The sequence below is a fragment of the Prunus dulcis genome, chromosome 1, assembly GCF_902201215.1.
Source record: "Prunus dulcis chromosome 1, ALMONDv2, whole genome shotgun sequence".
Lineage (NCBI taxonomy): Eukaryota > Viridiplantae > Streptophyta > Magnoliopsida > Rosales > Rosaceae > Prunus > Prunus dulcis.
Genome location: NC_047650.1, coordinates 24,514,879 through 24,538,567, shown reverse-complemented (window position 1 = coordinate 24,538,567; position 23,689 = coordinate 24,514,879). Strand labels below are relative to the sequence as shown.

Sequence of the window (23,689 nt, the reverse complement as noted above, 5' to 3'; positions counted from 1 at the left end):
TCAATGCGCTTCACAAAGAAGCAACTCAAAACCGGAGCCTAACATGACTGAGTTGTCAAACATCTTGTCCATATCCTCTTGAGGACCACATCTGAGGTGATATATACCAAATTTAGAAAGCTCTAGACACTTAATTACCATAATCCTTTTTAATTGTCGGCTGTGTAAGCTGTAAAAAAGGAAAGCCTTCAACTAATTAAACTACCATGTAAGAGTTAAACAGTTAACAACTTTTTTACACTTGTTAAACTACCATAGGAAAAAAAATGGAGCAACAGAAAGCTCCTCATCAGGGATGGATTTGGTTTTCCTTTTTGTATTAGAAGAAGCAACATTATAATCACCCATAAAGTGCTTTACTTTAGGGACCCTCACCCCAGGGGCTAGAAAGATTCCACAAGTTCCCCAAAAAAAAAGTTTAACCATGAAGGGGCCAGAAGCCAGAAAGGTTCACATGCGTCTCTGAGTATAAGGTTCCAAAGTCTTGCTAATAATTCAATCAATTTAGTCATTTATATCTGTAGCTGCATCTTATTCTTTTCCATTATCCAGCTATTTAATGTCTAGCTTTCAATTTTAAAGCAAAGGAATGTCGTCCAAAATTGACACTCTCCCGGTGAAACATTCATTATAATTAGATTAGAACATAATTGGATGTGCAATCAAAATCTGCAACTACCTTATAAATACAGTGGACCATTTTGTTTCAAAATCAAAACATAGGACCAGTCTTTTTGGATGTGGAAAAATAGCATGCCCACTTTGAAGAAGTCATTTTTAGCAGGTATGTTTAACCATTTCATTGCTAGAACTAATCCCAAATGAACAATCAGAGAAAGTTTCCAACTTTATGTGTGTGTTGTTGTTGTTGGGCAGAGAGTAGATTTTAGTCTCAGAAACATTCCACTTGTCTTGTCATGATGTAAATAATAAGTTACAAAACACACAACGCAATGGCATGAGAAGGCAGAGTAGAGAGGTAAGGAGACAAGCATCTGCAATTGTGCATGTCGATGAGGTGAAGATGTAATTCAAGATCAAGACAGAGAAGGTTGTTGGGCCATAAATGCTTGAGAACACATGCATGATAAATCTCAAACACACAACACAAGTGAGTCGAATTGGGTTGTGCGGAATTTGGAGCTGGAGGAAGCTTTCTGTGGTTAGAATAGCATATCAAGTGTATGCTTCAAAATGGCAAACTCAACTATCTTGTTAGGTAGGGCATACATACATGTATTATATTTCAAGTATCACACACACGATGACGATAATGATTGGGAACCACTCAGAAATCGTGGCGAGAGGTGTCGGTTCCTGTAAGAATAATGGTAAAAAGAAAGTAAGTCCCTTTTGGATCCATAATATCAGCAAGAATTTTCAACTAACAATCAGACTTTAAAAGGTTCGTATGATGGTGAAAATTTTCTAAAGAGCGAGCTTATCACATAAAACCTCTAGTTGATTAAGCTGATAATTCTAGTTTATCCGTAAACAACATAACCATTTCCTTAGTAAATTATCGTGCTTTAAACCAAAAAACCAGAGAGTTTATTAACAGAGATCGAATAACATGACACCACCAGAATGTTGATCATTACAGCATGAACAGGAATTGGAAAACAATTTAGTGAAAATGAGACTAAATGAGCAAGTAAGCCCCCCATAACAGTTGCTCCATATCAGATGCTCAAACCAAATTGAAGCTGCTGTCAGATTTGATCTCGATACATGAATTCTCAATTCCACAACTAAGTTTTAAAACTCATTCGAAGAAGAAAACAAAAGAATAAGGCACAACAATATATATGTATATACAACAAACTATGCAAGCAGTGAGGTTCCCTAATACTGGTACAATCAATATAGATTCGTGTTTCCTCAAGCAAGAATCAATTCTCCTTGTCTACTTTCTTAGGCCGCACTTCAAATCCCCCACCTGCTCTCTTCTCTAATGAGTAAGGCATATGGGTACCAAGTATCCTATCCCACATAACAAAGAACGGCTGGGAGAAGTTGTACTTGCTTCCATAGAGCTGGTGGTGGACATCATGGTAAGCAGTATTATTACTGAAAAATACATGGAACAGGTTCCCCGGAAGCCATAATCCACAATGGTCATCTACGGTTTTGATGGTGGCAAAGGAGAAGAAGAATATGGAGGCTCTAGGAGACATGCCAGATAGAAGAAAAGATAAGGCTCCACCAATTGTGTCAAGAAGAAGTCCCTCCACAGGGTGATTGTACAGAGCTCCAAATGCATAGGGCACAACAAGCCTGTGATGTTGGGAATGGATATGTTTGTATAAGAACTTGTTGTGATGCATGTATCTGTGCATAAAGTATTGCCAGGTATCCAAAACAATCATTGCAGTAACAAACTGTCTTGCTAGATCAATGAAAGAAGGCTTTACACCTGAATCCCCATCATCATTTCCCGTCACCTATACAATAACAAAGTACATTAAAAAGAAGTCATAAGACACACATGTCAAAACCATCAAGCATGCATAAGCATATCATAGATGATGCATCAGGTCTGAATTTTCTCAACCAATGTAACAATCAGAACACTCGAGTAGGGGGCTGGAAATGAAAAACAGCTGATGGCAGGGTGCGGCGAATGAAAACAAAATTGCCATGACATTATCCCTAAATCAATGAGACAATTACAGTAACGACTCGCCTTCATATATCAATTGGGGCTTAAATAAAATGAAAGTGTGAACTGACTTTCTGAACAAAGCTACATCCATGGTAGAATCAAAAGCAAGTGAAGAAAAAATGCAGAATCCATTGCAAATATTTTCCTTTTATTGCCTGAAGGTGGACAATTTTCTATAATCATGTAACAGTTTCCTCTTATGGAAATAAAAAAATGAAAGAAGCTCAGAATTAACGAGCAAGTCACTCACTTGAAAATTCAAACAACTTCGACAGTAAAGCCTAGGTATTTAGATAAATTTAGGATCAGGATCACTAAAGGATTAGGATAAATACAATGGACCACTAAAAGCTGAAACTTAGTTAATTAGATAAGTTATTGATCACCCAATAGCATATAACAAGAAGAGGATAAGAACTATGAAGGTGATAATATATTAATCATACAACATCAAAAACCGCAGGAACTCCTGTAATCATCAAATTGCCAACCATTGTTCTAACCATATATGAAAATTCAAGATGTTATACAACTAGGCAGAAGGTTTAGTAGCCTGCATACTACAATTATCACACCACAGAAATAACACACTGAAAACACCAATTTATTTCACGGAGAAATTTATATGCAAAATCAACAGAATTTTAGCCCCAATTTTCTTCATCGGAATTCACTACCACAAACAGTAATAATTACCCACAAAACAACTAATCTTGCACAATTCATAAATCAATATGTTAGCTGAAGCTAAGAAGATTCTCGATCATTGACCAAATTTTAATCTTCATGTGAAATGAAAGAGAAAAAAAATGAAGTGATACCGTAAACAGGAGGATAGCAACAATAGCCTGAATGGTTTGCTGAAGAAGAACCCCTTTGACCACCGTTCTCTTGGACACCAAATTCTTCTCATCTTCGTCTTTCCTCGTGTGAAGCCGGTAGTTCTCAAACGAATCCAGAACCACATAAATCCCCGAGTACGCCCAATATATCAAAACTGGGACGAAAGTTCCCAATAGCTCATCAGAAACCTCAAATCCCATCTTTGAAAAAGGAAAAACGATGATCAAAAAGGGAACCCAAGAATCGAAATTTGCATGAGATAGGATGATTTTCCCCAAATAACCCAAAATCCTAAATAGGAGAAGAGAAACCTAACCCTAACTAAAATAGGCCTTTCCCACTATTATTGACGTTGGTTGGAATATAGAGTTTTAAAAATGAAATTTTGAGATAACATTTATCGATCGTTGAAGAAGAAGTGGGTCAAGTTTGGATTTTTAAAATGAGAGCAGGCTCGTTAGACTCGTTGAAATCAATGTGCGAGAGAGAGAGAGAGAGAGAATATTCAAACCCTCGTATCGTTTGTGGAGGTTTATTTTGGTGTTTGTGATTTCATATTTGTGGACGTGAACTTGCTACGTGGCCTCTTTGCGGAAAGAACTGGCGTCGGTCCCCTATTTCGTAGGAGTTTTTACATCGTTAAAGCAGCCCATTTGGAAAGGATGCGTGGCATGATGCGTCCGCACGGGAATAAAACTGGGGACCTACTCTTTTTTTGTTTCAGGGTTTGCCTTTCTGTGGGACGGACAAAAAACGGACACCGGGTTTGACTGGAAAATGACTGGAAGATTTTTCTACCGTTTCAAAGCCGACAATTCGACCCGAAGCATAAAAAGTCCAAAGTGCCCTCCGCACGTGTCAATAAGAAGACTTGCACAATAGCCGGTGAGGACTACAATTTTTTTTATTAAAAAAATTCATCTATTTTTGGGGGTATTTTCATAAAAGAACGTTGCAAACAAGCAATTGAGATCCAGTTAGGTTAAGAAATAAGTTTGTATAATATCAATTAATATCAATACTGTTGTAATTAGGATTTATTTTCCTAGTAAGTTTTTTAGATTGGAGGACTTGTTTCCTTGTACACTAAGACACTCTTGTATAAACCAATTGTACCTATCAATTAAATTTATTCTCTTCCAATATCAGATTCACATGGTATCAAAGTAAGACATCAATCCTTAGCTCTTCATATTTCTTTTTATGCCGCACCTTACCTTCTCGTGCCGTAGATCTTTCGCCGCCGGAAACCATGGGTGATTCCTCTGGCACATTCAAGGTTGAACCTTCAAGTCCTTACTACATCAATAATTCAGATCATCCATGTTTGGTAATTGTACCAAAGCCTTTGAATGGAGATAATTATGCAACGTGGCGCAAATTCATGACTGTTTCATTGAACGCAAAGAATAAATTGGGTTTTGTTGATGGAACTCTCAAAAGGCCGTCATCGGAATCCAATCCTGATGAACAAGCGGTATGGATGCGCTGTAACGACATGGTTTTCTCCTGAATTGTCAACACGCTTGATCCCGAAATCAGCGATAGTGTCATATAGTGCACCACAACCTGTGAAATTTGGGAGGATCTCCGTGAACGATTCTCTCAAAGCAACGCTCCTCGTATCTTCCAACTTCAACGGGAGACTTCACATTTGACACAAGACCAATTGTCAGTTACTGCCTATTATACCAAGTTGAAAGGTCTTTGGGATGAACTTGCTTCCTACACAGATTCTTCTACCTGTACCTGTGCAGCCCATGGTGATTGCAACAAACTCATGCAATTCCTTATTGGATTGAATGAGTATTACAGTGCTGTGCATGGCCAAATTCTCTTGATGAATCCTTTGCTGTCTGTTAGGCAAGCATATGCCTTCATCAGCCAAGAAGAAAAGCAACGCACGCTTGGAGCTTCACAAGCCGCTGCTGGAACCTCCGATACTGCTACCATGGTTGTTAGAACTGGACGCCCTAATCAGAATCGATCAACCAACCACGAGGATTATCGCACTGACAGGTCAGACCAAAACCGTTCCCAGACTTCCAACCGTGATGACAGCCGCGCTGGATCTTCAAAAAATCGACCCCATTGCATCCATTGTGATGATGATGGCCATCATATTGATACCTGCTGGAAGCTTCATGGGTATCCAGAAGGTCATCCACGCCACAAACCTAAGAAAAATCACGGAGGTCCATCTTCCAATCATGTTTCGGAAAGCCCAACCAAGGATGAGATGCAGTTCTTATGTCCGGCCTTTCGGACCTTCAAATTCAGCAAATATTGGCTATCATGCATGACAAACCAATGCCTGACAAGAAATCCCAGGTCAATGCCGCTGCCACCAATAAAGGTTTGTCAAAATTAAAATTTCAGCGATGAATTATCGACAATGGCGGGACTGACCACATTGTTTCTTCTCCAAAATTGTCAGATCATCGTAATATTGATCATTCTATGCAACCGGTTCGTATGCCTAGTGGGGAGAAGGCTTCAATTACTACAATAGGATCACTCCCTCTCAATTCTACTTATACTTTGCGTGATGTGCTATGTGTACCTACTTTCACAGTAGATTTGATGTCTGTGAGTAGGCTTACAAAAAATTTGAATTTCCCATATTTGTGTATTTTGCAGGACCTTGCTATGAGGAAGACGATTGGTTTGGGTAAGCAACATGGCGGGCTTTATTATTTGGCGGCACTATTGGCGGAGAAACCCCTCACCAATATCCGTCTCACCGTCCATCCTGCAACCAAATTGTCACCATTACCGACCTTTGGCATGGTTGTCTTGGCCATATTTCTTCCTCCATATTAAATTTTATGTCTAAGCATTTAATAGATTTCCCTTTTGTCTCTAATAATGCTTGTCATGTTTGTCCCTTGGCAAAGCAAAGTCATCTCCCTTTTGGAACAAGTTCAATTTCCTCTGTCAAAACATTTAATTTAATTCATTGTGATATTTGGGGCCCTTATAAGCATTCGTCAATTTCTGGTGCCCGTTATTTTCTTACAATAGTTGATGATTATTCTCGCTTTACGTGTGTATTTTTAATGTGCAATAAACATGAGACTCAACATCTTTTAAAAACCTTTTTTTCTTTTGTTGGCACTCAATTTAATTCCCAAATTAAACAACTTCGTGCCGATAACGGAGGGGAATTTCTTTCTCTTCAGACTTTCTTTCATGAACATGGCGTCATTTTTCCACACTCTTGCATTTATATGCCTCAACAAAATGGGGTCGTAGAACGTAAGCATCGCCACATCCTTGAAACGGCTCGTGCTTTAAAAATTCAGGCCAATCTTCCTTCCAAATTTTGGGGGGAATGTGTTTTAACTGCAGTTCATCTCATCAACCGTTTTCCTACTCCTCTTCTTTCTTTTAACACTCATTTTGAACGTCTTTATTCCAAAAACCCGTCTTTCTCTCACCTTCGCATTTTTGGTTGTCTTGCATATGCCACTAATGTTCATGTGACACATAAATTCGCTCCTCGTGCTATTCCATCTATTTTCCTTGGTTATCCCTTTGGTCAAAAAGCCTTCAAACTTTATGATCTTGAGTCTCACAAAATTTTCACAAGTCATAATGTTAAATTCCATGAAAATATTTTTCCCTATCACACTTTTCCTTCCCTCTCTTCACTTTCGGTTCCCTCTTCTTTTCTGGCTCCTCCTTTCCCTTCTGACGTGGACCCAATTTTTTCTTCTCCAGCCGCTACTTTACCTGAGTCAACCCCCACTAGTCCACATCCCATGCCTTCGTCCCCACCTGACACCACCACTGAGCCTGATGAGCCTGGTCCGCCTTTGCTATTATCCCCACTAGTTGAGCGCGCCCATAGTTCAACCGCCACCAGTCTTCATGCACCCACACCTGAACCACCACCTCTCCGCTGATCTGAATGCATCTTTGTGCCTTCCGTTCGCTTACATGACTACATCTCCAATCAGGCCATGTTGCCCATCCCTGATCACTCGTCTTCTTTACTGCCTGGTCCTACTAAAGGTACACGTTTTCCGCTTTGCAATTATCTCTCATATCATTGTTATTCCTCGACTCACCTTGCTTTCATTACAAAAGTTAGTAACATTGTTGAACCCAGTTCTTATGAGGAAGCTGCTCCCCAATCTCATTGGCAAGAGGCCATGCAGTATGAATTGCAAGCCTTGTCTGATAACCACACTTGGAGTCTTACTCTGTTACCTGCTGGAAAGAAGCCCATTGGTTGTCGGTGGGTGTATAAAATAAAGTTTAAATCAGATGACTCTGTTGAGCAATATAAAGCCCGGTTAGTTGCTAAAGGTTTTACTCAGCTAGAAGGTGTTGATTATTATGATACTTTTTCTCCTACTGCTAAAATCTGTCCGCTGCCTCCTTGCTCTTGCTGCCCCCCGTAATTGACCCCTTCATCAGCTTGACGTCAACAATGCTTTTCTTCATGGTGATCTCCATGAGGAAATCTACATGCTCCCTCCACCTGGTCTTCGGCGACAGGGGGAGAACTTGGTACGTCGCCTTCATAAATCTCTTTATAGTTTAAAGCAAGCTTCTCGTCAATGGTTTGCTAAGTTTTCTCAGGCCATTTGTTCTACTGGTTACATTCAGTCTAAAGCTGACTATTCATTATTTACATGCCATAAGGGGCACTCTTTCACAGCATTATTGATTTATGTTGATGACATTGTTATCACGAGCAATGACCCTATAGCTATCTCGGCACTCAAGGATTTTTTGCACCGTCATTTTCGTATTAAAGATCTTGGAGATTTGAAATACTTTTTGGGGATTGAGGTATCAAGATCAAAACAGGGCATTTTCTTATCTCAACGCAAGTATGCATTGGAAATTTTGAAGGATGCAAAACTCCTAGGTGCCGCACTTGTTGATTTTCCTATGAAAAAATGTCTTAAGCTCTCAGATAAGGGTGAATTACTTAAAGATCCAGCTTATTATAGAAGACTCGTTGGTCGCTTAATCTATTTGACCATCACAAGGCCAGATATTACTTACTCTGTTCATGTCTTAAGCAGGTTTATGCATGCCCCACGTAAACCTCACATGGAGGCTGCACTCCGCATTCTTCGTTATTTGAAAAAATCGCTAGGTCAAGGCATATTATTGTCTTCTCAGAATGACTTGACTTTGCGTGCCTTCTGTGATTCTGATTGGGCAAGTTGTCCTAATATTAGAAAGTCTACTACAAGCTATTGTGTGTTTCTGGGATCTTCTTTAATTTCATGGAAATCGAAGCGACAGAAAACTGTATCTTTATCATCAGCAAAAGCTAAATATAGATTTATGGTGGCAGCATGTTGTGAGTTGTCTTGGCTTCGATCCCTTCTCAAGGATTTGCGCATCCTTCATCGCCAATCTGCTTTTGTATTGTGACAACAAGGCAACTTTACATATTGCTGCTAATCCAGTATTTCATGAGAGAACAAGACATATTGAGATGGATTGTCCTTTTATTCGAGATAAGATTCAGGAAGGTTTGATTGCTACACAACATGTGAGTTCGTCCTCTCAATTAGCCGATATTCTTACTAAGGCGTTGGGACGAGAAGAATTCAACAATCTTGTTCACAAGTTGAGAGTTCTTGATATCCACTCTTCAACTTGAGGGGGAGTGTTAGGAAATAAGTTTGTATAATATCAATTAATATCAACACTATTGTAATTAGGATTTACTTTCCTAGTAAGTTTCCTAGATTGGAGGACTTGTTTCCTTGTACACTAAGACACTCTTGTATAACCAATTGTACCTATCAATTAAATTTATTCTCTTCCAATATCAGATTCACAAGGTAAGAACAAATCAGCCCAGCCCAAAACACAGCACCTCATCATATATTCATGGCTGAAGTTTTGGTACTTTTGATACATTTCACTCAAAGTTTGCATATGATTTCTTTGGATATTGATAAGTTCGTTTTCAGATGTCGTCCTATACAGCCTTCAAGTTCTGGGTATCGGGTACGTCCTTGAGAAAGTCTAGCCGAGTTTGTCTGGTGGGCTTGCAAAGAACTGAGAAAAAACAAACACACATGGTTAGGTTCTATCTCAATGTGCATTGGTGCAGTGTGAAAAAGATAAAGGAATTGCCTTCAAAACCTTTTGCCTTGGTTTGGTTATTTGATGCAATGACAGTGGTTTTCCAACCCTCATAGGCGTGCTTTTCCATCTTTTTGTGCTTCTTGTAACTTGAAGGCTGCAAGTGCATCAAACAGTTACAATGTTACATTTCACTATATCCAAATCTTTGAATTTATGTTTTGCCAACAAACGTAATGAGTTTTAAGGAACAAATAGAATCAGAATTAGCTTTTAGTACCTCAGCTCCTTCATCAGATGAATAACCACCATCCTCAAGTTTTCTTTTCTCTGGCAAAACATCTAGAAGTTCTGCACACAAACAATAAACATATATAACGTAGGAAGTTGTCTGAAAAACCAAAATTCTAGGGGCTGAAAAAATCTCAAAAGTTCTGCTCCACGGCAAAGTTAAAACGTAAAATCAGCAGCAGACACCAACCTCGGTTTCCCTTGACATTCTTGGGATCTTTCTTTTCCTTTTCAATCCCACAAATATCAAAGCACAAGTCCTTCATGGAAGTAGAAACCTGCGAAAGAAGTTGTCGAATAAGATAGAAATATATAATGAAAGAAAGAAATTATGATTGGCAACAGGAGGGACTATTGCATAGTAAGAAAGTTTGTATCTTACCGAAGAGAATTCAGATTCAGATGCACCACAGAGCTCAATCAACTTAAGTTTGTCTACCTTTAGCTGCAAACATACAGGATATGACAATGTAATTAGTGAAACTATAGGGATGGAAGCCTCTTTTTTTTGTCCCTGAATCAAAAGAGAGAGGGATCAATCATGGGATACCTTGTGTTTTTTGGCACACAAGTAGAATGCCACGGCAATGAAGACAGGTCGAGTGAAGTCAGCACTTGCCCGCCGAGACGCTGGCAGTGATGCAAGAAACCGACTCCTGTAACTGAAATATAAGAATACAAGAAATTCATACTTAGAATCAAGCCATTTACCAAACAACCTCCCTAACCACTCAAATATCAGGCAAAGAAATTTGTCTTGTCCAAAGGGTCTCTACTTATAATTGTTTAATCCTCTGGGACCAGACAGCATCCATAATAACTAAATTATCCAAAGGCATGCTAAGCCAACAAAACTTGATGTTCAGAAGCATTTTGTCGAACATCTAACATGTAATATGGCAGTCCCATACAGAAAAACAAAAGAGATTGAATTTGCATTGTGGAAAGGAAATTAAATCTTACAGAGACAAACCCTTCTGCACAAAGGGGATGATCCTAACGCACCCAAACTGAATTGCCAGTTCTCTAACATCCAGCTTGTTCCTACACCACCACCACAACATACAATCCAATCGAACAATCAGAATCCACTAAACCAAAAATGGCATAAAAATTGGAACAAAGTAAATGAGAAAACGAAAACCCACTTGACCCCAAGACCGTTCTGCATGGAATTGTAGGATCTGGTGTAAGCCTTTTCGGACATCCCACTCAACCTTATCGCTTTTTGCCGATCGAACAGAAGCCCCGACCTATAACCATTCAACCCAAAAGACTTACAACCACAAAGACCCAATATGAATCTTAAAACGCACGCAAGAGACTATGCAAAAAGAAATTTTTTTGTTTTCGTTTACCTTGTTGCGGCGATTTCTAAGCAAATCACAGCTTTGCATACCTCACCCTGCAAATCATAAGCAACTTGATAAATACCCACTTCGAAAAATCAATCAAACAAGGATATGGGGTTCGAATGAAACTTACGACGCCGATTATAGAAGAGTCAAACTGGATGTCACAGAGACGGCGGAGCTCGGAGGCTCTGCGGATGACGTGCTTGGAGTCGGAGAGGTCAAGCTTCCTTGCTATGTCTGAGAGATCCATCTTTCTTGAGATGGGCTCTCACTGTTTGTCAGGTTTTGGCGGAAAGAGAGAAACTGAGTGAGAGAGGAGTGGGTTTGGCATTGGCGTTGCCATTTGAGCACTTGAAATGGCGGGAGATAAAATCGGTGGTTTTCGCGCTTAAAAGATTACACTGGATTTCCCGGGTAGTTTTTGGCGCCGCTGCGAAATTAAAGATCACGTGCCCGCTGATTTTGTAAATTGCTAAACGCGATTTCCCGGGTAGGGGTACTTAATATTCGTAAATTTTGTATAAAATGATATTTTGTGGGGTGATCCATAAATAGCAATTTCATTTTAGAGTATAGTTTATATATATATATATATATATATATTCAATTTTTATTAAGAGATCCCTTAAATAATTTTATTGAGAAACACTATTTAGGGTCCTTTATAAAAAAAAAAAAAAAAAAATTTAACAACCCAAACAATCTATTTTCACATATTCATTCAGATATCATCCTTGCAAAAAAATCATGCAAATTGAAAATTATTAAAATTGAGACCAACAAAATCAATGAACACAATGCTTCAAGAAAGCACTTGAATTTCAATAATGTAATTGAGTCGAGTGATCAAATGATATCAGATTCAAGTATTTTTTGTAGAGATATCTCTAAATGAATATCTACAAAATAGACGGTTTTGATTAGTAAAATACAATGTAAAATAGGCTTTATAAAAGTATCCCTCAAATACTTATTTGAGGAATCCCTAAATAAAGTTATATATATATATATTATTGCAGGAGGTGATAAATAATTTTTGGTGGCATGATCAGTTGGTGGGTGAAGCTAATCATAGCTGGACCAAATCTTTATGGCGTGTTTGGTCAAATTTATTCAGTGAAAAAAAAATTAATTGATTAAATGCTATTTGATGAGCCTGGCAGGCAGTGGCACGAAACGAATTGGATTCAAGATTGAAATTGTTGGCCACCATGAGCCGGTGACTAATCTATGTAAAAGTAAAAGATTCGATTTGCCAACTTGAGAGATTCAGAAAAAAAGCAGAGGGTTCACATAAGAACAAATGAAACTACCAAGTAAATCTATTTCAACAACCCAAGCATAACAAGAACTCAGATTTCAATCCCTAAATCACATGCTCCATTCCAAACCAGCTGAAAATTGCTTGTGGAAGATCTGCTCGATCAAATGAATGAACACCGGTGTTGCTAATTCGATGTCTCTGTTGTTGGTTCCTCCGTCCCGCTGCTATTAATCAACTGGTAAAACAGTGATGGCAGTAATATTAGTTGTCACAGGAAAAAGCACATGATATATAATAGAATATGAAGTGGAGGAAGAAGAAGCCGCAATGAGAAAAAAGTGTCTACGTCTATGTGTGAGGGTAGAAATTTTAACATACCATGGAGCCAAGTTGCTCATATGCTCCCATTACTTTAGGATCTTCCTCATCTTCATAACCGACTTGTATTATTCTCGGTCCATTGACAGACCAAAAGGCTCTTAGACCTGCCTCCTGGAAGGCGATAGAACCATACATGTGGTTAAATGTTGTGAAGAAACTATAAATATTGCCAATAAGAGAATAAAACTACAACAAAGATAAAGAGAGAGGAGGACAAATAAAATCGTGAACCCAGAAAAAAAAAACAAAAACAAAAACAAAGTTACTCATTTGACCTGTAATGAGATTAAGTATATTGCCTCCAGTGCTTGAACACGAATTTCAGGATCATCAACTGGTTCACGCTCAATTGAGAGAGCACTCCCAAGCTCAAGTGGCATTTTAGATCTATCCTGTTCACTATAAATCTGGGCAAAACTTACCGGATCAATACAAAATGAATCCAAAAATAATGTGTAGGATAGTAGAAAGACAAACATATGAAAGTCTCTAAAGTCAAGAAGATGCTGAATGTTTACCTTGTTACCAGCAACTGGCAGAAGCAGAGCTGGCCAGAGAAACTCTGAAATCAAAAGCAAATTCTGAAGCTGACTCTCAGCTTCAAAACAACAGTTGCGAATAGTTCCAGAAACCTAAAAGCAAACAAATATCTCATTAACATAAGTAAGCAGTGACTAACTAAGCTTCCCTTGGTTAGATTGGCCCCCAGCTTGGCTGCTCAACCTTGACCAGAGTAAGCTGTGCTTGATAGCTGGAAGACTTTGAACTCATCCAGAAAATCTAACTGATAGCTCATAAATGTGCAGATTGTAAAGCTTTTTTTTTTTAAGGTCCAGACTGTAAAGCACGGTTACATAAAATTAGTAAATTAACATTTTTGTTTAAGGACCTTCTCAAATAATTATCCTCTAATTTGTATGAAACCTAGTTCATCTTTTGCTTGGCTGCTAACAACTTAAGCCAAAGCATTGGTTACCTACTTTTGTTACTAACTGATGACAATCAAAGGTGAAATATAGAGTAAACAACAAAGAAGAGCCCTTATCTTGCTCCTTTGTGGTGATTTATTGTACATACCCCCTTCCTTCTTAAAGGACTAGAAGAGTCGAACTGCCTAATAATCTGCTTTAAAAGCCCTCGCCTAGGGTCCAGTAAAAGCTTCCTGCCTGCTTCCTGCTTTGAGATGTTTACAAGTACGGAACCAACATGTTCAAATGGATCTTCTGATACATGTGCAACAACAAAAGTGTAGTGAGTAAAGCATGCTAATATTGGAGACCGCAAACAAGAATCAACGTGAAAATTATAAGTTTATAGAGCTAGAACTTGTGTATTTCTGAACCCAAAGAGACATCTGGCCAACTAAAGGCACTTATGTCACCAGAAAAAAGAAATAAATGTCACAATCAAGGATTTTACGAGAAATTCAGAGATTAATTGTCTGAAACCACCCATTGATGGTGACCTCTGGAACCTAAAATGATCTAGAGGAACAACAATGCAAACTTAACTTTTATGCTTCTCCACCAACATGTACTGAGTAGAAGAATTACCAGTTTTCAAATTTAGGCATTAAGATTACATCTTTGTGTACATCAAAACAAATCAATTTCAAAATTGAAAACACACCTCTAGCTTCATCGGAGGATCTACAAAATGATCTCACAAGCTTCAAAACATAGAGCCCTTGCATCTTCTCTTCTCCAGTCTAGCAAATATATATAATTCACACTGTTACTAACTAATCTTTCATGCGACGAAAACATGAAAAAATATTTTATTTCTTTATTGATGGATGTACAGAGATAAATAAACAAATCTCTGCCTTTTTTCAAAACACCAAAAAAAAAAAAAACGAAAATGCTTGTTAAGAGTGCAATTTCTCCAACAATGATTCCAGGGGATTTGATAATCATAAGATGAAGTAAGAAAAAAGCCACACCTGCAGTAAAGAAGCAACACCAACATCCAACTGTGTGAGATTAACTAAAAGCATAGCCAACAATCGGCCAATACTAGAATCTGGCTTATATAAAATGTACATAGCTGCGTTAATCATTCCCATTTCAACCATCTTTGCTGCTAGACCTGAATTTTGTGAAAGATTAACAAGAGCTTCTGCTGCAGGTTCTGAGACCTCCTGAGACATGATGTAAAACCAATTTTTATATTTCCAAATAAATACCCATCAGACCAGAGAATTGTAAGAACCAGTTAGCCTGCTGCACAGTGCTTATAGAATCAAAAACGTAAACTCAGTTGCTCTATTTGCATTACTTTGTAAACATCAAATTGAAGAATTTTATAAACGAGCACAGGAAATAAATAAATAAATAAAAGTTGTCAAGAGGAACTTCCATGCTAATTAAGCACCTTCTTTCCAGCTAAGAGGCGAGCCAATGAAGGCAGCAGAATCTTTGCATAATTGGCAAGAGACTGCAAGCCATCTTCAGACCCGGTTAGTCCCCGAACGATATCAACAGCTGCCTTCGCCACCTTAATTATAATAAATAATAACTAAACAGTTACCATCAAATCAAAGAGACGACAAGTACGTTACATGTAATTCTCTTAAACTAATTAAAATTCTAAAAATAAAAACCAGCTTTTTTTCTTTTAATTACTAAGCAAGTAGGATTGTTTGCGAGTAGGATTAGTAAACTGGGTTGGGTTTGATCAAGTGTGAAGATTACTTACTGTTGGAGATGGAGAAGATAGAAATCCCACTAGTTCTTCCAGCTCCGTCGCCATTGTTATTCTTGTCTTTCGCAGCTCGCGCAGCGCAGCCACAAATCACTTTTTCAGAGAGTAGTCTCTGTGCTGAAGAAACTCATTTTGCAGTTACGACGTCGTATCCCCGTCCTAACGTTTTTCACGTATTTAAATCCACAAATGGTTTTACCAACGACCCAGCCACAGTTCGGTTTGGCCCAATCCACAGATGGTTTTTTTTATATACACAATTTATTAATAAAAACGAATTTCACGTATTTAAATCACATATATATTTTTCACTATTTTTGTTCTCGAAAATTGTTTTCCACTTGAAAATACAAATTAATCTATATATATAAAGCAAAAGGCAGAGAATGGTGAAACATTCAAAATACCAGAAAATGTCATTGGTTAATGCAAACATTACAAATTGAAATTATTAATTAAATGAGGATAATATGGTAAATTCAAAATTTTTCGTATTAAAAAAATTTAAAAAAAAAAAGAAAATTCAGATAATGGATCCTATTTTTATGGAACACAACTATCCATTATCTTTTTTAATTCTAAAATAAATTTAATTTTAAAAAAAAAAAAAAAGCCTCTTGCAGGCGCGGAAGCGCGTGCAGAGAGGCTAGTATATATTAAATAAATAGGCTAAAATTATTTGTTGTTATTTCACAACTATATTTTTTGGTGGTTGTTCTGGTTTGTCACATGCAAGCAATTACCACATGTCACATACATACCCTTTTAGTAAATTTAGATTTTAGCCATAAAAAAAACTTTCACTTTTGGAAAAAGTCAAAGCTTTTTCAAAAAAGACAAAAAAACTTCTCAACTTTGAAATCAAAGATATGCAAATGTAAAGAATTCCTTATGAAATTCAAAAATAAATAAGGGCAATTTTGTCCATTTAGGCTTCTTTTAAAAAAATTCTCTCTCTTTTGGCCTTTTCCAAAGTCTCCCATATCTTTTCCATGTTGGGTTGGGTGTTCAACTGTTGATAAAATTAACGTTTAGAGCATTTTCACTAATTTATCATGGCAAAAGATAAAGGTAAGTAAGAATTGTTACTATTCATGTGAATAGTGTGAATAGTATCTGCTCTAGCAATTATTTTAGGCTAAACCCATTGCCATATCAACTCAATGGCACTTACTATTTACATAAGATTAATTTTATTTATATGTATGAGATTAATAAATATAAAACTGGTAGGTTTTTTATTGAAAAAAATCTGAATTTTTTTCAATTTTGTTATTCACTAGCGTCATCGCCCTCGAGGCAGGAGGTTGAGCTGATCTTGCATTGGACCTTGTCTGGGCTTGGTGGACCCCATGTGTTAACATGGCAGGAATTCATTGTTGGAGCTAGTTTTGGAAGCCTAGAGGGCGTTTTGCCTGGGCTGAACTCACCGCTGAAAATGCTCTTAAGAGATATATTCTTTCTTGTTTATGTCGGAAAATGTTTTAAGCATGCACAACACAATGTATCTTGGTTTTTCTCCCTTCAAATTTTTGTTTTAGCGATTATTTTCTTTTAATATTGTTTAATTAATTGTATCTTAAAGCAAGTGCATAAAAAAAGTACTCAAGTATTTAAATGGATATGAATAGGATCTGTTATTTATATTTGCATACATAATTTGTCTTATATTTGGAGTTACACTTTTTACAATGAGTTAGAGCAATTACAATGGGCTCTCTAAACCATCTCCTTAGACTAGGAATTGAAAAAATACAACTCCAACCATGCCCATATCCACCTCCTAAAATAGATAGACCTCTAAAAGCTCCTAAATCTAAGGAGATAGATTTATTGCACTTTTTGCACTTTTATTGCATTTTGAACCTAAACAAGGAGAATTCTCCTTAGTTGGCTTCAATTTTTGCATTTTATTGCATTTTGAACCTAAACAAGGCATGTTTAACATTTCTACAGGTGGTGTCGGGTGCTCCAAGATCTTCAAATAGAATGAAAAATTATGAAACTTCCTGAGAGAGGGCATAATTTCCTAATAAGGTCTTAGAGCCTTGAGAGGCTAAAGTTTAAACTACAGCTTTATAGCGGATGGGAAGTGTACATTTATGCAGAAAATCTCTACGAATTTCAAATTGATGCACTGCAACCACAAGTGCTTGATATCGGCAAGTCATGTTTTGCGAAGTTAAATATCGACAATTTCAATTCTCTTCAAGAAGTAGGTCTCCAAAGCAGTTTTTATGAAGGAATGGGACTTTTAGTAGAAGTTGGAGAACTTTAAGTTCTTTCCCAAGAAGTCTTTTCCACGATTAGTAGAGCGAAATTATTTGTTAGCTCGATGCGTCTCGGAGATGGTGCTTTTGGGTTAAGAATTCAAAACTAAATCTTACCCCAGAAGCACCATATTTGAGAAGCAGCAAACTAGCAGATGATGTGGCTGTTATAAAAAATAATAGTTTTCCTCTTTCCGTAAAGCCAAATGCAAAATATTTATATTATAAATAACATATAAACAAATTGGAAAGTTTTGAAGGTATAATGAAATTAAAGAAAACAAAATAATAGGTAAGTAAAGGAAAATAAATAATAAGTAAGAATGTGAGTTTGGTACGGTGAAGCACGTCAAAGACGCTGGCCTAAAGCCTTTGTAGCCTCCCTACGTGCAGGTACTGACGGTCTACAAGACTCCAAAATACGACCCCTTGTACACAAACTCAAGATCCGCTATGAGCACGTTCACAGACAGATATAGGTATCCAAGTCACATAACCATTGCCCAAAATAATAATAATATAAAATAGAGAATATATGTAAAAGTAGACAAGGAGAGAATTAGAATGTGTATGTGATATTCTGATAATGTATTGTGTGTTATTGTGTGTATATCAAATTTGAAGGAGGAGTGGCCTTTTATAGGCATCCAAAAACATGTAACATTCACCAACCATAAAAGTTTACCAACCAAAAAATTAAGGCATTCACCAACTAGAAATAAAACCTAAATATTAAATATTTATAACCCCCACAATAAATAAAATAAAACAGCCAAAGTAATTAAATAAATAAAACAATTAAATTTTTAAAACCTTTTAAAATTCCAACAATGGCTATGCTAATTGTAGAAAATACTTCTCAAGAAAGAACGTAAAGTTCTCTAACTTCGACTAGCTATCCCTTTCCTTCGTAGAAGCCGCTTTGCAGCCTTACTTTTTAGAGAGAATTGAAATTGTCAATATTAAACTTCGCAAAAATCGATTCGTTGATATCAAGACCTTGCAGTTGTAGCGCATCAATCTGAAATTCGTAGAGATTTCTAGTGTCCACTTCTCATCTTCTATGAGTTTGCAATTTATGAAGCTACAGTTATCAAAGTTTGATGCGAAGAACAAGATTTGAAAATTAAACTTACCAAAAAGGTTTAATTACACTAATGCCCCTTGAAACTTAGTCAAATCTCACTTTATCCCCCGAAACTCAAAATGACTTACTTTCATCCATTGACCGAAGTTTGGTGACTCACTTTATCCCTTGCTGTCAACTTCATCCCAAAGTCTGTTAGCTTTGATGACGTGTCATGGGTGTTTTTGTAATTTATACATATAACTCATTATCCACCAATTGAGTGGGTAACTTGGCAAGTGGAGCCCACCTCTACGCATATAAAATAAAAATATAATTAAAATAAAAACATTAAAAATTACATTTAAAAAAAAAAAAAAAACTAAAATTACAATCCTTCACTACCAGCCCGCCCTTGATTCTCCCATCTTCCCACATCCATATCCGGCACCTTCCCTCCCTCTTTCCTCATTCGGCGGCAAGAGTAGCCGGCGACCCCAAAAAAAACCAAAAAAGAAATAAACTTCATCAATTTTGACGAAAATCCATCTCAAATCCAGTTCTGCTTTCCACTATTTGCACATAATTGAAGCCAAATTTTCACTACCCACTTGTTTCCTTTACTCTAAGTCTTAACCTTCGAGCCACTAATGAAGTGACTCCATTTCTCAAGGTTGACGCCTGCAACACAGCAATCTCAACTATTGGGGATTTGGGGCTTTCTGTGATAACGCTATTTTGTTGAGGCACGTATTGGGGTTGTCTCTGACACCAAATCTTCCACCATATTCACTGTTGACTTGGGGATAAAGGATATTGACACCGGCAGCAGAGGTAGATATAATTATGGTAGTAGAGGCGGAGGTGGCGGAAGCGGTGGAGGTGATAATAGTGATGATAAAAGCGAGGAAGAGGAGGGACCAAAAAAGAAGAGAAAAGAAAGGGATGTCAATGTCTTAGAAACTAACCCTTGGATATGCTACTCTTGTTAGAGGTAATCAAATTACTTTGCGTTTTTTGCTTTTCTTTTTGTCTAGCTTGTAAAAATTTCATCTTGTAATTGTATAAGAGAAGCTCCACCGAGGAGCCCAAGCCCGAGGCTGGGGGGGGAGGCCAAGTGAAAAATCCAGTTCCAGCGGGCCACTTTTGCCCAGGCTAGATGTGGGACTCATGAAGAAGGGCTGGCTCGAAGGCAAGTCTCGCCTGAGCTACAGCTCGAGAGGGAGGATGACATCAGTGTGCTGTTCAAAATTTTTTACCGTTGGCGTGTTCAATGCACACGCCAATGGTAAAAAAAAAAATTTGAACTCGCGTGCGCTGACGTCATCCCTGTGCATTTCCAAAGGCTAGAAGACACGTGTCTTTGCCTGGGCACTTCGATCTGCTTCTCCTCCTCCAATTCAATGGCTAGCCTTTTTTTTTTTGCTATAAATTATGAAAAAAAATACCAAAAAATTCTGAATTTTTTTTCTTTCTATAAATACCTATTAATCCTCATACATTTTCTTCTACTTCTACTATTATTCACTCTTTACTCAACATTTTATTCTCTTTCAAATTGTATTTTTATTTCTTATCTTTATGGCTTCTTCTATCGAAACCGGAGGGGCGTGGAGCACCATGGAAGATGTTTTCTTGTCTGAGTGTTGGGTCCAAATTAGTCATTGTCCCTTGTCAGGCAATGAGATGAAATTTTATCATATGTGGAAAAAAATTCATACCGAATTTTGTGAAAGAATTCCGGGGTCGACTTGTACTGAAATGACATTGTCTAATAGGTGGAAAATTCTCAATAAAGAGTTGGAAAAATGGAGAGATGCCTTTGCAAAAGCGATGGACAACCGTAGAAGCGGGAAAAATCTTAGTAGCAAGGTAAATATTTTTTAATTTTTGTTTTATTAAGTTTAATGTCCTAATATATATATATATATGTATTTTAATGTTTCTTGCATTTTCAATATTTTGTTAATATTTCTTGCATTTCCAATATATTTGTAAGGTTAATTGCATTTCCATTATTTTTTTTGGTTACTTGCATTTTCAATATATTGTTAATATTTCTTGCATTTCCATTATTATTTTTTTGTTAATAGATTATGCAAGCACAGATGTGGTTTGGTGTAATTGGGCAAGGCAAAAAAACTTTCAACCATCACGAATGGGAGGTGGTGAAAAATTGCAAACGATTCAGAATTATTCCCACGGCTCCCCCCGTTATGTTAAACGAGACGCCACTCCATGATTCAATGGCATCAGATTCACCAATCGATTCCCCTATGAGTCAAGACTCATCCAACGAAAAGGAGCCGACGCCCATTGGCCGAAAGGCTGCGAAGAAGAAGAAAATGAGTAATTCTAGCACTAATACATCAAAAAATTTGGAGGAAATTGCAAGACAGAGCACCATAAGAATTGAAATTGAGAAGAAACACCAAGAGAATGAGATGACAATTCGAGCAGAATATGTACAAGAAAGGGAGTATTTGCGCAAGCAACACATTGACAAGATGGAACGGGAAACCATGGTCATGGATATAAGCCATATGTCCCCTGAAACAAAAGAATTTTGAAAGCTAGAATGAAGGGATGTTATGAGAAGAAGACTTTTCCATAACGATGGACCTAGCAACACGGATTAGTTAAATGATCAAAACCATTAAATTAGTTGGCATACCTTTTATTTATTTGTATTTTTCATGTTTTGTATTAAAGGTGTTGTAATTCATGTATTTTATTTTAGTAGTAGTAATTCTTAATGACTTGTATCGTCTTTCTTTATTTAATAAAGAAAGCATTCAATAAAATACCTTTTTATTCAACATATTCCATACATCAAACAAAACATAATTAAAAGGAAAAACCACAACCAAAGCATAATAAAAAATAAAATAAAAACTACAACCAAAGCACAATAATAAAAACAAACCACAACCAAACCATAATATTTTAAAAAAACAACATAACCAAATCATAACTAAATAAAACCTAACTAAAGCATCTATGCTCCATCATTCACTGTCATTGCCTTTCATCGCCCATAGATGCTCCATCAAGTCAACTTGATGCATTTCATGAATATCAGAAGATTACATCTTTGTATATCGATCAATCATACGGGTCATGAAACGACTATCCCTAACCAACGGTTCCTGCTCCATTGGTTCTCCACTTGGCCCCATGGGCTTTTCATAAATTTGTGTAAAGGCCGTGTTCATGAGATCCGGTTCGTAGACCTCTGCAGCATTGTAATCATACTCATCCTCTATAATCATATTATGAAGGATGATGCAAGTTATCATAATGCTCCTCAGCACTTCATCATCAAACATACGCATCGCACCTCGAATAATCAACCACCGAGCTTGGAGGATGCCAAAACACCTTTTGACATCTTTTCTGTATCCTTCTTGATAGGAAGCAAATAATCTTTGCTCCTGGAATCGGGGATTCAGAATTGATTTGACAAATGTGGTCCACCTCAGGTAGATGTCGTCTGCTAGATAATACCCAGTCTGGTAGACGGTATTGTTGATTTGATAGGTGATAGTCGAGGCTTCACCTCTCAAAACATCTTTGAAAAGCGGGGATTGACCCAGCACATTGAGGTCATTTTGAGATCCGACAACTCCAAAGAAGGTATGTCAAACCCATGTATCGAAGCCAGTAACGGCTTCAAGGATGATACTATTTTACCCTTTTCTATTTCAGTAATCTCCTTGCCAGGCAGTTGGGCAATTCTTCCATTGCCAGTGCATGCAGTCGATGCTACCAATTATTCCTGGAAATCCTCGAGCCTCGACTTTTTGTAGAAGCCATTGGAGGTCCCTGGGCGTAGGTCTGCGCGGGTAGTTCCTAGTGTATAGAGTTTCGACTGCATCACAAAATCTTATTGTTTGGGCCAAAATCTTACTGTTTGGGCCAAAATCTTGCTCACCCAGCCCAACGCTACAGAACCCAGACTAACAAAGACAAAAACGCTGGGCCCGAGAAGTTTGGACTCTAAAAATAAACATGAGCCAAAGGTCCAAAATCCAACAAAAGCCCGGCCCAGAACCTATCTCAAGCTTGGGCTTCGAAGAAACTAAATTGGGCTTGGCATGATCAAAGTAAAAAGGTGGAAACTCAAAAGGAAACAGACCCACGTGATTTTTTTTCTCTCTGACTTGGAAAAGTCAAACAAATTCAACTGGGTTGATAAAACAGTTGACAGAGGCAGGCAAAAAGAAGAGACGTCTCTGAAATCTCTGCCACCACAAGATCAAAACCCTTTTATATATTTAGAGATATTGTTTCTACTCCAAAGAAAGCACCATCTTTCAAGGGATCGCAGGCTAAAGTTCTCAAAAAGATATAAGCGGGAAAACAGGGAGTTGTTCAAAACTGGAAAAGCAAACTGAACATCACGGTTTGAGCTCTCACAAATGGGCAATTGGAATTAAATAGGGGTAAGGTTCTCTTTCAAAAAAACAGAGAAGTGATTGGTCTTGAAAAGAACTGACTATTGAAAGCCTATCTGCCAGAAATTGATAAAAACCCCCTCTTCTTTGTATTTAAAAAATGAAAGATCTTTTGAGAATCTTTGCTGCCCATTATTGAAAGAAAGAAACCCTACTCCAGAACATTTCTTATAAATATAAAGAGAGGGTAAACAGAGCAAGGACACTCATTTTTTCAACAAATAAATCAAACAATCAAAAATCAACCAAAGGCAAAAAAAAAAAACTAAAAACTAAAAATGATCACTTGATCACTGAGAACCTTCAAACAAACTGGAGCAACCAAAAGCTC

General features: G+C 37.4%; 3 protein-coding genes across 4 annotated transcripts; all 3 read right to left on the bottom strand.

Annotated features, from left to right (window-relative positions):
• Positions 1-1,528: 1,528 nt before the first annotated feature.
• On the bottom strand, positions 1,529-4,042 carry LOC117614180 (sphinganine C4-monooxygenase 1). The gene is made up of 2 exons (XM_034342901.1): positions 3,487-4,042; positions 1,529-2,444 (listed from the first exon to the last, which is right to left on the bottom strand). Exons 1-2 carry the CDS (start codon positions 3,706-3,708, stop codon positions 1,893-1,895), a joined length of 774 nt encoding a protein of 257 aa, XP_034198792.1. The 5' UTR covers positions 3,709-4,042; the 3' UTR covers positions 1,529-1,892.
• Positions 4,043-9,269: 5,227 nt separating this feature from the next.
• On the bottom strand, positions 9,270-11,657 carry LOC117615089 (origin of replication complex subunit 6). The gene is made up of 10 exons (XM_034344092.1): positions 11,348-11,657; positions 11,221-11,267; positions 11,011-11,115; positions 10,826-10,906; positions 10,413-10,524; positions 10,245-10,307; positions 10,053-10,140; positions 9,852-9,922; positions 9,632-9,728; positions 9,270-9,544 (listed from the first exon to the last, which is right to left on the bottom strand). The coding sequence occupies exons 1-10, from the start codon at positions 11,465-11,467 to the stop codon at positions 9,465-9,467; spliced, it is 864 nt and encodes a 287-aa protein (XP_034199983.1). The 5' UTR covers positions 11,468-11,657; the 3' UTR covers positions 9,270-9,464.
• A 727-nt stretch (positions 11,658-12,384) lies between these two features.
• On the bottom strand, positions 12,385-15,719 carry LOC117636171 (protein HGH1 homolog). 2 transcript variants are annotated; one of them, XM_034370666.1, is made up of 9 exons: positions 15,560-15,719; positions 15,236-15,358; positions 14,805-15,002; positions 14,492-14,570; positions 13,940-14,085; positions 13,381-13,494; positions 13,138-13,269; positions 12,860-12,973; positions 12,385-12,716 (listed from the first exon to the last, which is right to left on the bottom strand). In XM_034370666.1, exons 1-9 carry the CDS (start codon positions 15,611-15,613, stop codon positions 12,666-12,668), a joined length of 1,011 nt encoding a protein of 336 aa, XP_034226557.1. In that variant the 5' UTR covers positions 15,614-15,719; the 3' UTR covers positions 12,385-12,665. The 2 variants fall into 2 exon arrangements, with proteins under 2 accessions (XP_034226557.1, XP_034226565.1); XM_034370674.1 differs by lacking the exon at positions 15,236-15,358 and having other exon boundaries at positions 15,560-15,697.
• Between the last annotated feature and the right edge of the window lie 7,970 nt (positions 15,720-23,689).

Excerpts from the sequence above, each read along its gene's own strand:
- LOC117636171 (XM_034370666.1), bottom strand. The coding sequence starts at position 15,613 with ATGGCGACGGAGCTGGAAGAACTAGTGGGATTTCTATCTTCTCCATCT. Across the intron at positions 15,359-15,559 it reads TATCTTCTCCATCTCCAACA|GTGGCGAAGGCAGCTGTTGA; the intron begins GTAAGTAATCTT and ends ATTATAATTAAG. Across the intron at positions 15,003-15,235 it reads GCCTCTTAGCTGGAAAGAAG|GAGGTCTCAGAACCTGCAGC; the intron begins GTGCTTAATTAG and ends ATCATGTCTCAG.
- LOC117615089 (XM_034344092.1), bottom strand. The coding sequence starts at position 11,467 with ATGGATCTCTCAGACATAGCAAGGAAGCTTGACCTCTCCGACTCCAAG. Across the intron at positions 11,116-11,220 it reads TTAGAAATCGCCGCAACAAG|GTCGGGGCTTCTGTTCGATC; the intron begins GTAAACGAAAAC and ends GAATGGTTATAG. Across the intron at positions 10,907-11,010 it reads CAGAACGGTCTTGGGGTCAA|GAACAAGCTGGATGTTAGAG; the intron begins GTGGGTTTTCGT and ends GTGGTGGTGTAG.
- LOC117614180 (XM_034342901.1), bottom strand. The coding sequence starts at position 3,708 with ATGGGATTTGAGGTTTCTGATGAGCTATTGGGAACTTTCGTCCCAGTT. Across the intron at positions 2,445-3,486 it reads TTGCTATCCTCCTGTTTACG|GTGACGGGAAATGATGATGG; the intron begins GTATCACTTCAT and ends GTTATTGTATAG.